Source organism: Arachis ipaensis, chromosome B02, assembly GCF_000816755.2.
Source record: "Arachis ipaensis cultivar K30076 chromosome B02, Araip1.1, whole genome shotgun sequence".
Classification (NCBI taxonomy): domain Eukaryota; kingdom Viridiplantae; phylum Streptophyta; class Magnoliopsida; order Fabales; family Fabaceae; genus Arachis; species Arachis ipaensis.
The window spans coordinates 79,840,722-79,857,078 of record NC_029786.2 but is presented as its reverse complement, the minus strand read 5'-3'; the positions used below and the strand labels follow the sequence as shown (position 1 = coordinate 79,857,078).

The following is a 16,357-nucleotide window of genomic DNA, read 5'->3' as shown; positions in this document are numbered from 1 at the left end:
CTAATATAAGAAATTATAATTAATGTAGTAAAATTAATCAAGTATTATATACTATAATAAATTATATTTATATTTAAATATCTAATCAAATCCATTAGTTTATATAATTAAGTCATACCAAAATACTTAAAATTTAAAAATGCACTGTTCTTAATTTAATACTATCTATAGTATATAAACCACATTTAAATTCATTTTTCTGTGCGTATATAATTTAAAGCAATTTACAATTTATTTGATTGAATATTATAATATAAAATAATTTATAAATTAACGTTAATTCATATATAATATATAATTAAATTTAATGAATTTAATTAGAATAAACAATAAATTTTTTATTTTATTTTAGACTGCATAAATGAAAAAATCAATTAAGAGGTTGCGGGTTCGAGTCTCCTATCTTCCAAATTTTAAGGCAATGAGTAATAGCTCAAATGACATAGACTCCCCATACTCAATTAAGAGGTTGCGGGTTCGAGTCTTCTATCTTTCCAAATTTTAAGCCAATGAGTAATAGCTCAAATGGCATAGTTTCTCCATACTCAATTAAGAGGTTGCGGGTTCGAGTCTCCTATCTTTGTTAAAAAAAAAATGAAAAAATCAATTCACTAATATAACAAATTATAATTAATGTAGTATAATTAATTAAGTAATATAAATTATAATAAATTATATTAATATTTAAATATCTAATTAAATCAATTAATTGATATAATTAAGTCATTGTAATAAATTGAATTAAATGAGTTAAAATAATTAAATTGAAAAAAACTCTTATGTCACGTTAGCTCCATCATTAAGTACAAAAATCCAATTTTTATATAATAGAATAGATAGATGACTTTTCACCTTATTTATTTATTGGCGCTATAAAGTTGTGTGTTGTGTTCAATTGTGTAGTAGCTTCCGGCGGAGGTTGAGACGGCAACGACGACGAGCCGGCCGTTCCTAGCAGCCAGAGGGAACACCGGAGTTTGCAAGCTTGAACGTGCTAACACATTCCACTGTGACTAAAGTGGAGAAAAGAAGAAAAAAACAAGAAGACATCTTATTTAATGTCCAATTAGTTGGTCTGTTTGCCCATTCTTTCAGGCTCTCTAGCGGAGACAGCCAACAGCCACTCGCTGGGTGCGACGGGCGGGTGGAACAGCCATGTCAGTGGCGGTTCTTCTTCTTGTTCAAAGTGAGCAAAACTTCTCTCTTTTATTAACGGTTCCACGATGTTTGTGTTCATCTCTGAATGTGGTTCTTTGATAAAATTATGCAAAAGGGAAAAAAAAAATCTAAATTTGCAAAATGAGGCATTTGAGAGAGCAAAAAGAAAGCTAATTGAGAGTGATAAAGCAGTTTATGGTTTTCTCTTTTGGGGTGTCCATTGATATAATTTTGTTGTTTAGAAGTGTAAAACTGTAAATTTCATTACTTGCTTTGTGAAATGTTGAGCATGTATGGTTGTGGTGTTCTCCTTGGTTTCCTTGCTGCTGCAAGATGTCACTCAGAATGTGTATTGTTCCGTTTTCTTGGTGGATATTCCAACCACTAAAATGTTACTTGCTAGCAATATGTTGTTCGATGGAATGCAATTCAAACAAACCTCAATGATACTAAGTGCAATTTACTCAAAAGTCTTTTATATTATCATAAGCAAGTCTTTTTGTTTGTGTAATCTTTTCAAATATTTTTATTTATGTAATCTTTTAAGAAGTGAGGATAAAAAATTAAATTCTTTTATTATTACATGAATATATACTTTATAATTAACTAAATACATAACATGATGCGTTTTTTCCCTGGATTACATCCATATACTGTGTGTGTATGATTTTCAGGGGTATAAAATTCAACGAGTTAGTTCTCGCTTCCAATTCCTCTCAACAGGATACAATCCCCCCATCCACACTGCCCATTCAACTGCTTGCCTTTCCAACTCGTAACATCCTATGATTCGATCGCTATGAGAAGTCTTATGGTATTTCAAGGCAAGGAAGGGTGTTTGGCCTTTCTCAATAGAAGAATGAGGTATGGTGCATTGTTTAATTTTAAGCTTAGGATAAGTATTCATATGAAAGTTGAAAAATCCTGGTTTGACTTGATGCTACCTATACTTTGCTGCAGGTGTAGTAGTTTTCTCTCTTTGAAATTTTCGAAAATATGTTATCGACAAAAGCATAAGTTGGCACAGAGGAAGTCTCCACAAATAGACCAACATGGTATAAAAAGCAGTTCAAAGTTTCATAATAAGGTAAATGAATGCTTGTGCATGCAACTGTCTGTTAAATTAGGTAATGCATTTTATTGCGTTCGATTGATGTTTTTGTTCCTGCCTTTTGAATCTTGAGTACTTTTTGCTTTCCATTATTAATGATCAAGATTTCTTATTGCTTGTTGTCTTGAAGTGTTCTAGTTATTAGATAGGGTTTAGGTACACATTAATGTTAAATCTGGCAATATCTGTGGTTGTTCATTTCTTTTAATTTCATAATCATGTTTGTGATGTTCAAATTATTACATAAACCATTATGAATGATATAATTGATTTGCTTATATATTTTGGCTAAGTCAAACTGGAGGTCTTTTTGTCCATGTTGTTTCACTTCATCAAATATATATTTCTATTAATTTGAATGATTAGTAGATTTAAATATATCAAACAACAGCATAGCGCCATAGCCTTTTCCCACAAGGCAGGGCATTCCAATATCTTCATTTAGTCACATGTACTATTGCATTAACTGTTGCTGGAAGTTGATGTTCTTATTTGGTGATCTTCATTCTTTTACAAATTTTATGTCATTGATAAAATCCATGTGTATGTAATAGTGAATTCATTTGAAAGCTTGACCAAATAAGAATGTTTTGATAATTTGTTTATACGTGTTATCTTTGAATAAACTCATTATTGGTACAGGTATTCGCTATAATGGATTATAACCTTCCTAATCTAACTGGCAATGGAAGTGGGATAAAAAAATCTGAAATGAACAAAAATGATGCTTTAGATGATATTGACATCTCCTTGATATGTAAGAGATTTCCATCAATTACTTTGGGTAGTGCTTCTCCAGTGGATCTGTATGATGGGACCACATTATACTCTGAAAAGGCAGGCATTATATCGCCAGAAGATCTCGAAGAATATTTTGCTGATTCTTCGGAGGGAAGGTGGGTGCAAAATACTGTCCCTGAGGCATGGCCTTCTTTGTACTTTAATGATTCTAGTGTATCAGCATCTGAGTTAAGTAAAGAAGATTCTCATACATGTCATTCAATGTCACCAACATATGAAGAAAAATTGGATCATCAAGTCATGGAGGAAGATTCTCAAAATAAAGTGGGGCAGCAGTCACAATCTAATCTTACACCTAGAGAGTTATTTCTTGACAAATCCTTAAACTACTTACCTGGGTTGAGTAAGAGGCATTATCGACAGCTAGATGACTGTGGGTTCCACACGGTGGGTTACTTAAACTGTTGAATTTGGAAGGCTAGTAATTCTTTGGACTTTTTTTTTTTGCTAAGATAATTTAAATTCACATTAGTGTCATTCCTTACATGTAGTTACGGAAATTGCTGCAACATTTCCCTCGATCGTATGCTAATCTGCAGAATGCACATGCCAAAATTGATGACGGGCAGTATTTAATTTTTGTTGGAAAAGTATTATCTTCAAGGTGACTATCCTCTATTTCATTTCTACATCACATTTATGCTTGTTTGCATTCTTTTATCTTGGCATCAGCAGTTTAGGTGTTTGCTTTATTAGTTGAATGAGGCTAGCTACATGACTTTGCTAACTATCAAGCTTTGCAAATACTGAAAGTGATCTTACACAGCCATAATGTATAATGAAGCAAAGTTTGATGATGAATAATAATATTAAAGATGAGTTTGGGATGGGTTTAGATACATTTGTCATTATTAAAATTTTTATTTTTTTGTTGTCTTTCAAGAAGCCCTTATTGTGCTTGCTAGAGTAGAGCATATTGAGAACATGGGAAATTGATAATGAGTTACGTTTAAGTTCCTATCATAAGGAAAATGGATTGCATATTGTCTTCCATCTTTCCTTTTATCTGGTATCAAGCATGTCTGAAATAATTTTGTTCCATCTCACTTTGCACTTGTACTACCAACGTTCTTAGTTAGCACATACATATAATTATTATAGGATTAAAAGTTCAACTGTAACAGTACCATTATTAAATCATTACAGTCCTCTCTTAGCTTCAAATGTTGCCAAAGCTATTTTTGATATGCACTAATCACATATGAACCAACATAAGCTGGGAGACATTGGATGCTCTCTTCTCTCTCCATTGGATGCTCTCTTCTCTCTCCATCCCTTTTCTACTTGAGAGGCTTGTGATCCTTCATTTCGGAAATTAGTTAACTTGATTCCTTGATTGTACTTTGCTAGTTAATAATGCTCAAACTTTTAGATCATTATTTTCATTACTCCTACATTGTGTTCTGCATGTTCCCATGATGTAAATCTGCATAAAAATGGCAATTTGTAATAAGTTTGAATCAGGTGGATATTGACATGATTTAATATCACTTTTGCAGGGGAGTCAGAGCTAATTGTTCATTTTCATTTCTTGAGGTGATTGTGGGTTGTCAGGTTGCAGAGAATGAATCAGTTTCAGAGCATGTGACTAGCAATGCTATTGGTGGGCAAGAGAAGACAATTTACTTGCATCTAAAGAAATTTTTTCGTGGCACACGTTTTACTTTTAAACCTTTTCTTAAAAGTCTTGAAGAAAAGTATCAAGTGGGAGATATAGCATGTGTTAGTGGCAAGGTGAGTTTGTCAACTACCAAGCAACACCAAAGTATCCTTATCCATATAATGCTTTAAAAGAATGGGGTTTGTTAGCTGTAATTGTGTTTGGTATTATACAAATTGAGCTATTTGTGCTGTGGCTTGGGTTTGGTGTCGGTTAAGCTTTTAAATAGGTTTCCATACAACTTATGATAGGTTGAGCTAAACCTTTGACCTCTCTCTTTTTGAGACCATGTTTGTTAGGGATCCATGGAACCTAACCACCTCGTCGATGAAAATTGCTGCCACCTCTCTAGCTTTGTATGGTGGGGAAGGTGTATAAAGAGGGCATATCTGGTGAGGTGATCCACAATGATGTTAATAAAATCAACCCCATAAGCATCATGAATCCATAGGCATGGTTGTGGATGCAATAACTCAACAAATGTCTGACGTCTAAGGCCAAAGATGATAGAGATTCTATCCCATCCCTGGTTGAAGTTGCCTGAAGACTTCTGCATGTACTTCCTACATGGGGAAATAAGTATATTCTTCCTTCCATTGGTACCAATCATGTTCTCTCCCTTGTAAAATTCCCATCCCCATTTCCAACTTTTCTTGCATCTCACTTTGTTAACCTTGAAATATCTCTTCACTCTACTTACCAGCATGCTCACCTGAAAATACAGAAACTCTGTTCCCAAGCCCCTCACATGAAAATAGGGTAACCTTCTAGTTTAGCACTACTACCTATGTTATGGTGTGTCATGCCCTATATTTGTAATATTTCAAATTTATATTTTGTTGGTACGTTTGCTTTTCCTTATTTGAACATTGATAAACCCTTTTTCTTCACCCCGTTTTATTTTGATTTAGAATTTTGTAACACCAGATATAATTGTTGGCTTTTAACGTAGGTCAGGACTATGCGTGCTAAAGATCATTATGAGATGAGAGAGTACAATATTGATGTTCTTGGTGATGGAAATGATTTCTCCTTTTGTGTTAAAGAGAGACCATATCCTATTTATCCTTCAAAGGGTCGTCTGAAACCAACTCTTCTCAGGGACATTATTGCAAGGTTTGTGCTTCAAATGCTTGTTACAATCTTATCCTTAAAAGTTATTTTTTGGTAAGCAATATATACTTATTCTTCCGTAAAAAATTATTAACAATAAAAGGAAAAGATACAAATATAGAAGATCAAGTATTTTAAGAAACAGTAATCAAAAGAACACTAGTAGGTCTCAAAAGATTGAGCCATATAAATCACATGCCTGTTATTGGTTTAGGTTGCTTCTGCTCAACAATTCATATACCAACTCTACCATTCCTATCCTAATTGAACTACTTATCATGTAGCTCTCTTGTTTTAAATAAAATCTTTCCTTAAACTTGTATACCTAGTATTTTGACCAAGAAAATGTAGCATGAGCATCTATTTCTTTTTCTATTTTGCTCCTAAATTTTATCTAAGTTAGAAGTATGGTTTATTCCAATGTTCTATCCAAAGAAGTGACATTAAATGCTTTGTAATGATATGTTAAATGGAATTACATTTTATTTTCTTTTGTTACAGAGCTTTACAAGCCTTACCTAGCAATATTGATCCAATTCCTGAAGACATAACAAAGCAATTTGGACTGTTAAGTCTTCATGATGTAAGCATTTGAATTCTTTATTCAATTAAAATGTATTATTTTGAGTTTGCTTTGCTGCCATACGGAAATCTGACTTTAGGCACCTCTAGGGATTTGATTTATATTCAGCAATGCCTTCTGATAAATTGTGTTATTGTTCTTTTATGGATAAAAAATTATCATATAGGAAAATAAGTATAGAGAAAGATGAAACGTGATGTTGGGAGAGAGAAAAGCATGTGCTGAACCTGTGTATTCCAACTAAGGTTGAAAATATGGTTTATGTATTCTTGTACGGATTTTATGTAGTTTTGATAATAGGGTTTACAGTTCTCTCTATTTTCTGTATTTTATGTCGTCTTGTGCTGGTTTAGGTTTGGAAAGGAGTGTCCATATGTTCTATGGTTTCTTTATTTGAAAAATAACAACTGGTAATTAGTTTCTGCTTTCTGATTTATTATGATCACATCTGTTCTTCATATTTTGGTTTATTTGAAATTTATTAATGTTAACAATGTAGGCATATTTTGCAATCCACAAACCGAAAGATATAAATGAAGCTGATTTGGCCCGCAAGAGACTTATATTTGATGAATTTTTTTACCTGCAGGTGAGGAATATAATTATATGTTTAACTTTATTTCCAGTATTATTAGTGGATAGTTCTAGAAGTATTCTCTTGTTTTGGTTACATTTTACCCCTGGTTGTTTTCTACTTACAAGAAATAATATCTAAATAATTATTGCGGTCACTTGTAAGTTACTGTTATTCTTGGTGGGTGTGTAGCATGGCATGTCCACACGTATGGCTATACATCTTTTCCATGCTTGAAATCCCATAATTAACCAGCTCTGCTTCTTTGCTCTTTGCCAGATAGTTTTTGCTCTCTATTTTGATTTCTTGTTATATTAAATTGCTTGCTGTATATGTTATTTTCCTTTTTTTGGCTTTAACTTATTGTCTTTTGTCAGTTAGGACGCTTGTTCCAAATGCTGGAAGGTCTTGGTACACAAATAGAGAAGGATGGTTTGCTAGATAAATATAGAAGACCAGAAAGTAATGCTGTGTGTACAGAGGAATGGTCTGATCTCACGAAGAAATTTTTGGAAGCCCTTCCTTATTCTCTTACATCTAGTCAATTACATGCTATTTCAGAAATTATTTGGGATCTAAAAAGGCCAGTTCCCATGAATCGGCTACTTCAGGTTGTGATTTTGATTAGCTTGCTTTTGTATTTGAACAATATTATATCCCCTTATAACTGTTTCATTTTTCATTTGCTTCCTGTCCTATTAACACATTTTAAGTACCTTTCCTCTTTTCAAGCTGGCATAAAACTGATTTAGGACGGCAGAGCAGTGTAATTATGCATAGTTCCCTAGTTTCTATTCCATTTGTGTTGATATGTTCTGATTGGCTAGTTATTTTTGTTTTATCTCTCTAGTTAGGAAAATATTTACTTTCTGTACTTGGAGTGGCCTATTATGTTTTAGGAGGTTCATTGTCTTGACATATTTTCTCCTTTCAATATTTTCACCTACACTGAATCCCCTCAAACCAACTGTTGATTTTAAGTTGATAGTTCATTGTCCCGATTTGAAATGTAACATTCTTTTTGAAAAATAAGTACATGTTAGACTATGAATGGTGTTTTCTTTTTTAAAATATTGTAATATCACATAATTCGACAACAGTTACATTGATCAAGTTGTAGGAGTGTGTGTAGTGGTGTACAAGAATTATCATAGATTAAGTGGATTCTGATAGGAACTGAGATATAGCAGAATTAGGGATTTTATTGATGAACTAGGGATTGTGAATCACAATCCCCTTATTGACGTACATTCTTGGATCTAACCAACTCTAGAGAGAATTTCCCTCTCCTAAACTAACAAACTAAACAGATTTTTCTAACTTACTAGAAATAAACTAACCCCTAGTATTTATAGGCAGCAGCTAGGCCTAGCCGTACTGCTCCTAAACCTGCTAAACTAGCTTAGAAGGAACAAACAAACAAACCTGTTTCTACCATTACTCCCCCCTGGACAACCACCTTGTCCTCAAGGTGGATCTCCGGAAAGGAGCTCCAATTGCTCCCACTGCATCCGGGACGGCTTCGTGCTCCAACCAACCCTCCTCCTCAGCCTCAGGTTCCATAACCAGCAATTTTCCGGAGATCCACCTTGAGGACAAGGTGGTTGTCCAGGGGGGAGTAATGGTAGAAACAGGTTTGTTTGTTCCTTCTAAGCTAGTTTAGCAGGTTTAGGAGCAGTAAGGCTAGGCCTAGCTGCTGCCTATAAATACTAGGGGTTAGTTAGTTTCTGGTCAGTTAGAAAAATCTGTTCAGTTTGTTAGTTTAGGAGAGGGAAATTCTCTCTAGAGTTGGTTAGATCCAACAGTGTACTTCAATAAGGGGAAATCACAATCCCTAGTTCATCAATAAAATCCCTAATTCTTCTATATCTCAGTTCCTATCAGATTCCTTTCCTGATGGTGTACAAAGCTAGGGGTTCTCGAATACTGGAATATGAGAAAGGTTGATTCAGATAGCTTAGGAAAGAAACATCCTCAATCTCCAAGCATGTATTCATTGGTCACATAACTACAATATCTAATGAAAAGGTGAACAAATTTGTGCTAGAAAATAAGTAAAGACCACAATCTGATATGTAGATGTATTAAAGGAGCCTTGCCCATTCCTAATATTGCCTCACCCATCATCCAAGTTCCAACCAAATTAGAAAATTCTCTCTTCTTTCTAGCTTTGCCTAGCCTTGCTGCAAAATCTGTTCTCCATGCTCCACTCTTGTTAATAGCTCCCTTTCTTCTTTCTCATGTATATGTTGCTTAAGATGATATATTATTACCTAAGGTAGCATTACTAAGTGAATGAGAATCAATAACTGTAGTGTTGCCAACATTTGGTGCAATAACAGCATATATTATATTAATTCTAAACAGAAGCCTTTTTTATTGATTTGCGGAACAGATTATTCAATCTGTTAATATCTTCTGACATTTTCAGGGTGATGTTGGATGTGGGAAAACTGTGGTAGCTTTTCTAGCATGTATGGAGGTTATTGGTTCTGGATTTCAGGTAGGTCACCTTTGTCCTTTTGCATCATACTTGTTAGATTTACACTGTATCATAATTTTGGTTGCTGGCTTTCTGTTACTTGTAGGGTTCTTCCTGTTTTGTTTATAATTTATAGAAAATTGTAATATTTAATACATGATAATATCTGGCCTTTTCGTCTGATAACTAGGCTGCTTTCATGGTTCCAACTGAGTTGCTTGCAATCCAGCATTATGAACACATGCTTACTTTGTTAGAAAACATTCATGAGGGGAACTGCAAACCAACCGTTGCTTTACTCACTGGTTCAACCCCACTGAAACAATCACGGATGATTCGCAAGGTTAGATTCTTTTTGGCTTTTTCAAATTCAATTTACTTATGTTGTGATCCAAACCTTGTTGCTAAGTTTTTGAATTCTTATTAGTATATCTTGAGTTATGGTGTTGCAGGGTATCCAGGATGGGGAAATCTCAATGGTCATAGGAACCCACAGTTTAATAGCAGAAAAAGTGGAATTTTCAGCCTTACGTATTGCTGTGGTGGATGAGCAGCATCGCTTTGGCGTGATTCAAAGAGGAAGGTTTAATAGTAAGGTGGTTCAATTCTCACCATTCTGGATTTTATGATGGTTATATTATCCGTAGTTCTTTTCACAAATAACAACCACCCCCTTGAAGCATTAAGAATTTACTAAGTAGGAGTGCGTTACAAGTTAGTATGGATATTATCCTTAATCAAATAGAATAGGAGGTGGTGTTGTTAACTACAAAACAATTTATCTTATCTTGAATACTCTCTCTAATTGGATTAAGCTATTAGGTAAAGACACAAATCATTTTTATATTCAACAGTTTTTACCTTCATGGATTAACGTTATTGTTGTGGTCTCCAAACCTTCTCTCAGTTATATGTATCTTCAATTTCGAGCATGGAAGAAGCTGTTACAGATGGGTCCTCAAAGAGTGATGTTTATATGGCTCCTCATGTTCTTGCCATGTCTGCTACTCCTATCCCAAGGACACTTGCACTTGCTTTATATGGTGATATGTCTCTGACACAGGTACTTTTTGTCTCCGTTATTGGTATTCTCTCAATCATCCCGAACAACGACCCCTTTTCTTGAATTTGTTTGAAATATCTATAGACAATATTTATTCCTGTTAGATGGCGTTAGTAGATACCATTTACTGTGATGCGGCTATTCCACATGGCATAGGGTATCAGGCAACGTTAGTGACAGTTTAGCAATTAATCTGGATTAGTCACAATCGATTGCAAACTTGCAACATATTTCATTGCGGACTAATCATATATTGTGTACTCTAATTTCTTGGAGTAGAGTTCACGTTCTCATCATAAATAAATTTTCAAACATCAGTTTGTCTCATATTCTCTCTCCCGCACAAACATTTTGTTGCACCTTATCACTTCCTCGTACCAGTTCTATATTTCATCTTAATCTTATGAAGTTCATGGGCTTGGCTATTATATTTGGGGTAGATTTCGGATTTTAATCTCTGTTGTCAGTTTTGAAACTACTGTGGGGTTGTAATTGTACTCAAGTCTGAATGATCAATTAAGGTGTCACTCTGCGTTTTACTATTTGTTTTGGGAAGCTATTATTTCTAAACTGTGTTTGTGTCATGTGATGCTGAGTATGGGGCTAAAAGATTTGTGAATCAGGTCTTACTTTTACTCTTACCTTATCCGTGTTGATGTTGTATATTTTTGGTATTCCCTTGAATTCATCCACAATTTTATTACCCAATGGAAGTGATATAAAATCGAGAAAGGGGCCTCTAGAAAAATGATATGTTGTCTTAGTTTTTGTGTAAAATTACTTTTTGTTGCAAACTTTAATATCTTTCCTTCTTTTATCATAGATAACCGACTTACCGCCAGGACGAATTCCTGTTGAAACGCATACCATTGAAGGAAATGAGAAGGGATTTGAAGATGTGTACAAGGTGACTGCGAAGCTTTAATAGACCTTTATCTGATAAGGTACCGGTGTCTACTTCATAGATGAAAACAAGTTCTTCCACACAATATGAAATCAGATCTTTCTTTTTTGTTCACTCTAACTATTGAGCTTTGCTATTGGTGCAAAATTTTCTGACGATGGATCCCATTAAGTTTAGCTTAACTCCATTTGCTATCAAATATGCTTTATATCACTGTAGTGTCCCATCTTAATCATACGTCTCATTAAACACCTATTGCAGTACACAAGACTCTGCTTTAGGCAGGTTAATTACATCCCAATTCTCTTTTTACCCAATTTTTTCATCTTCTCAACTACAAATTCCTTCAACTCTGGACTATTTAAGGTATCCTATATAGTCTCCAGAATTCTCACACTAGAAAAATGAGATAAAGTCATAGAATAAGGGTTTTCTCCCAAGTCCCTAAAATCTTAACCCTTCATTAGCTCTATGATATACTATGATCAGGTCCACTATTTTTCAGAAGTGTTTCTTGTCATTTATATCACAATGCACCCTCAAGTGTATCCTATTTTCAATTAGTTGTAAAATACATTTTTATTTCATATAACATAGGCATAATTGGTTTGATTACAACAGATGATGCTTGACGAGTTGGAAGATGGAGGGAAAGTTTATCTTGTGTATCCAATTATTGAACTTTCTGAGCAACTTCCTCAGCTTCGTGCTGCTTCTGCTGATCTTGAAGTTATATCAAGCCGATTTCAAGGATATAATTGTGGTTTATTACATGGAAAAATGAAAAGTGATGAAAAGGAAGAAACACTACGAAAGTTTAGAACTGGAGAACTGCAGATACTTCTTGCAACTCAAGTTATTGAGATTGGTGTTGATGTTCCAGATGCATCCATGATGGTTGTGATGAATTCTGAGAGGTTTGGAATCGCTCAATTACACCAACTCAGAGGACGAGTTGGACGTGGTACGAGACAGTCAAAATGTATACTAGTAGCGTCAGCTGCTAGTAGCCTAAATCGCTTGAAAGTATTGGAGCAGTCATCGGATGGCTTTTATCTTGCCAATATGGATCTTATATTACGCGGACCTGGCGACTTGCTTGGCAAGAAACAATCTGGACATCTTCCAGAGTTTCCCATTGCTAGATTGGAAGCTGATGGAAATATTTTGCAAGATGCACACCTTGCAGCACTGGTAAATATTTGTTTCTTATGAAACCATATTTCTTGAGTTATTCGTGTTTTTCGGGATATGCTAGAGTTGCGGCTTAAACACAGTAAAATTGATGTTATCAATAAGATAGCTGGGAAAGAAGGAAATAAGAATAACAAAAATGGTTAGTAGCATAAATCATAGTGAGTCACTCACACCAGGAAGGTAGGGCACCTATCCTTTAATATAATATAGTAGCTGACTGCCTGACTTAAAAGTGCTATATTTGCATTTACCTATGTGGTTACAGTCTTTTAATTTTCAGTTTGTGAATTCTGATCGTTTGCAGAAAATTTTAAGTGCTTCCCATAATTTGGAACAATTTCCTGCACTCAAACTGGAGCTTAGCATGAGGCAACCACTTTGCCTGCTTGGTGATTAAGTGTTGTTTTCATATGTGAATGTTTTTTGTGATAATGTAATTAATGTAGTTAGTTTTTGTTTTCTTTTTCTTTTTAAGTTTTTTCTCTTCTTTTGGTGGTTGGGTGGTGTTGTAAAAACTGCTCATCCTGAAAGCCGAACTTTGCATATTGAAACTGTTAACATCCCTTTCTTCACAGAATATGTTGTGTACCATCCTTTTGGTTTTTTTAATATTTTCCTTGATTTATTCAACTTGCTTCTAACAAGTACTTAAAATTTTGATAAACAGTTATAATGTTTAAAGTACTAACTTTTATTTATCTATTTTTTTTCCAATCTTAATTCAACAAAGAAATTTCTTAAAGCTAATAGAACTTAAAACATAGCATATAAACTATAACAAAGCAACAAGAAATTTTGTATAAATAAGATAGAAACATTTGAGGAGGAATAAAGGGGACAAATTGCATAACCAAGGAGAAGGGAAAAAAAAACCACTTATTCACTTGGTACTATTGGTATAAATGTACATAAACAAAGTTAAAAATTTGTTATCCTAATCTCAATCTAAATTATAACTTGCTTGTTTCCTCTCTTTTGTCTCTGGATATACCTTATATCTTTTTTTTCTTTTAATTATTGTTAGGAATCTCGACTCAAAGGAGAGGATTGTTCAGATAAATTACAAACAACTCATAATTTCAAAAAGATTATCTCCTAACACATATTATACTTAATCACCTAAAGAGACATTTTCCTTCACTCAAACCACAACCATTTCATTAATCTCCGTAGTGTCCCTTGGTACTAATTATATACAACACACCATTACTAGTTATACCAAATCACACAAAATTCATCACTATCTTTTGCTATTTGTCTCCAATTCTCAATCAAAGAAAATTCCTTGGCCTTTGTCAATATAAACTTGATGTTTCTAACTTCTTGCAGCAAATTCCTTAGCTTATTTCTTTCAAAGTTTTGTGTCCAGCAACTCCTAGTATCCTCCCTTTGCCATTTGATGATATTTTCTTCTATAGTTTTTATTATAAGTTCCTCAGGTTGTCCTAGTGATTCTTCAATAACAACTTGTACAACGACTTCAACGCCATGGACAACTTCCATTATCCTGTTACCTACACATATTAATTCACTTACAATGGCCAGCAACTTGTTAGTAGTACCAAGAACATTCCGCCTACTGCATATCTCTATTTTTCTGGAATAAATTCAACACATAACCACCAATGTAGTTTATGAGCCAATTGTGGTATATGAAGAGAAAGAGTTGGACTCACTTGATTTTTTGTACACACAAACCTCTTACTTTGAACCTTTTTCCACTCCTTCCAATGACTCAATATCTCCTCCCATGCCTCCTCTTCCTTCGTTTCTTTCAGCTCAAAGACTCTACGATTTCTAATCTTCCATGTCACCCATATGATTGCAAAGAAAAGATTAACCCATTTTCTAAACCCATGGCCATACCCTTTTACACACACCAAGCTTCAAAGAACTCTCTAATACTACTCGGATTTACCCACACCACACCCCCCAACATTAAAGCTAAACACCACAACTTGTAAATGAATTTACAATGCACAAACAAGTGATCCTCAACCTCTTCATCTGCATTACACAGAATACATTTAGATTCATCTCTACTTATAATATTAATCCCGGCTAGCCTTCCTTTTGTATTTAGTTTACCTAGTAAAGCAAACCACCCCATCATCTCCACTCTAGGTGGTACCATTCCTCTCCAAATGTTGCCAAAAAAATGCTTTCATTCTGCCACCCCTAACTTTTCTCCTATGGCGGTACTAATCAGTGACTTCATCGAAGAGCACCCATCCTCAGAAAGAGACCAGATAGTATCATCTTCAGTACCTGCATTAAGAACAACATTATGTAAAATGGTGTGTAATTCCTAACAGTTACTCTCCCACTCAAAGAAACGCCTTCTGCATACAAGGTTCCAGTTCCAACAGAGACCATCCCAGAAGCCACAATTTGAGATCAACTTGGATTTTTGCAAAGAAATAGAATACAACATTGGAAACTTATTTTTCAGACACCGTTCGCCCACCCAGACATCTTCCCAAAATTTTGTCTTACCCCCATTTTCCACACACATTTTGAAGTCTTTCATTGCTATTTCTTTAAAAAGGTTGTCTTCATTTACCACTTGTACAATATCTCTCCACGGTCCATTCGATTTTGGAAAACTACTTTCCACCACATGGTTATTCAGATGTCCCTCATTACAAGAGATAACAATCTTTTTCCATAGTGGTTTATCTTCCTTTACAAACCTCTACCACCATTTGAACAATAATGCTGCATTCTTTATGGTGATATCAACCACCCCCAAACCGCCAAACTCCTTTGGTTTTTAAATGTCTCTCCACTTTATTGTTGGCATCTTCTTCCTTCCATCTTTAGAACTGATGCGTGAGCATCTTTCCTATCTTTTCTTAGTAAATTTGTATTTAATTTATTGAGTTTAATCAAGAATTAATTATCTTTTAGCCACTATGGATGCTACTTTAAGTCTTGTGCAATTCTGTTTATTTTAGGTAGCATTTGGTTGAATTTGATGGAGCTTCCGCAAAAAAAGAGAAGAAGGCCATATAGAGCAGGAATGGCCTAAAGGATGGAGAGGAAGCTTGCACAAATGGAATTAAGCACAACAATTAAAGGAGATGACAGCGAGGAACGACGCGTGCGTGTACCTGACACGTGCGCATGATTTAGAGCTTTCCATGGCGACACGTGCGTGTACCTGACGCGTACGCGTGAAAAGCGAAGATTTCTCAGCAGACGCGTGCGTGTACCTGATGCGTACGCGTGACACACGAAGAAGACCATCGACGCGTACGCATGAATGACGCGTACGCGTGACAAGCGCGAAGTGCAGAAAACGCTGATTCCTATTAATTCTGATTTAAAACTTTATTTTTATTTTAAGATAGAAAAAGATATTATTTTAGTTTTAGAGAGTAGATTTTAAATTAATTAGGATTAGACATAAAAGGCAAAAGAAACTTCCCTTCTGGGGGATTCCATTCCACCTCAGCCAAAATACATTTTATCAGAATCCTTATTTTCTCTTTGAACCATGAGCAACTAAACCTCCATTGTTAAGGTTAGGAGCTCTGTCTATTGTATGGATTGATACTATTATTTTTCTATTTTAATTCATGTACTGATTTATAATTTAAGAATTATTTTCGTTCTTTATCTTATGAATTTGGGTGGAACGGAAATATAACCCTCTTTCTAATTGAGTTCTTGTATAACTTGGAAAAGCTCTTTACTTGAACAACAGCT

At 34.6% G+C, this 16,357-nt stretch overlaps 1 protein-coding gene and 1 long non-coding RNA gene across 3 annotated transcripts; one reads left to right on the top strand and one right to left on the bottom strand.

Moving 5' to 3' along the window:
* LOC107625517 (ATP-dependent DNA helicase homolog RECG, chloroplastic) lies at window positions 862-13,252 on the top strand. 2 transcript variants are annotated; one of them, XM_016328165.2, is made up of 17 exons: window positions 862-1,186; window positions 1,833-2,022; window positions 2,119-2,245; window positions 2,912-3,457; window positions 3,562-3,674; window positions 4,570-4,804; window positions 5,683-5,846; window positions 6,345-6,426; window positions 6,926-7,015; window positions 7,378-7,611; window positions 9,432-9,503; window positions 9,673-9,825; window positions 9,935-10,078; window positions 10,390-10,545; window positions 11,369-11,452; window positions 12,071-12,643; window positions 12,951-13,252. In XM_016328165.2, exons 2-17 carry the CDS (start codon window positions 1,958-1,960, stop codon window positions 13,041-13,043), a joined length of 2,931 nt encoding a protein of 976 aa, XP_016183651.1. In that variant the 5' UTR covers window positions 862-1,186; window positions 1,833-1,957; the 3' UTR covers window positions 13,044-13,252. The 2 variants fall into 2 exon arrangements, with proteins under 2 accessions (XP_016183651.1, XP_020971680.1); XM_021116021.1 differs by lacking the exon at window positions 6,926-7,015.
* On the bottom strand, window positions 13,138-15,480 carry LOC110268911. The gene is made up of 2 exons (XR_002357658.1): window positions 14,735-15,480; window positions 13,138-14,653 (listed from the first exon to the last, which is right to left on the bottom strand). It is a non-coding gene; the product is annotated as an uncharacterized LOC110268911 (long non-coding RNA).

Coding starts and splice junctions, on each gene's coding strand:
- LOC107625517 (XM_016328165.2), top strand. CDS start 1,958: ATGAGAAGTCTTATGGTATTTCAAGGCAAGGAAGGGTGTTTGGCCTTT. Junction 2,246..2,911: donor GTTCAAAGTTTCATAATAAG/GTAAATGAATGC, acceptor TTATTGGTACAG/GTATTCGCTATAATGGATTA. Junction 10,079..10,389: donor GAGGAAGGTTTAATAGTAAG/GTGGTTCAATTC, acceptor ACCTTCTCTCAG/TTATATGTATCTTCAATTTC.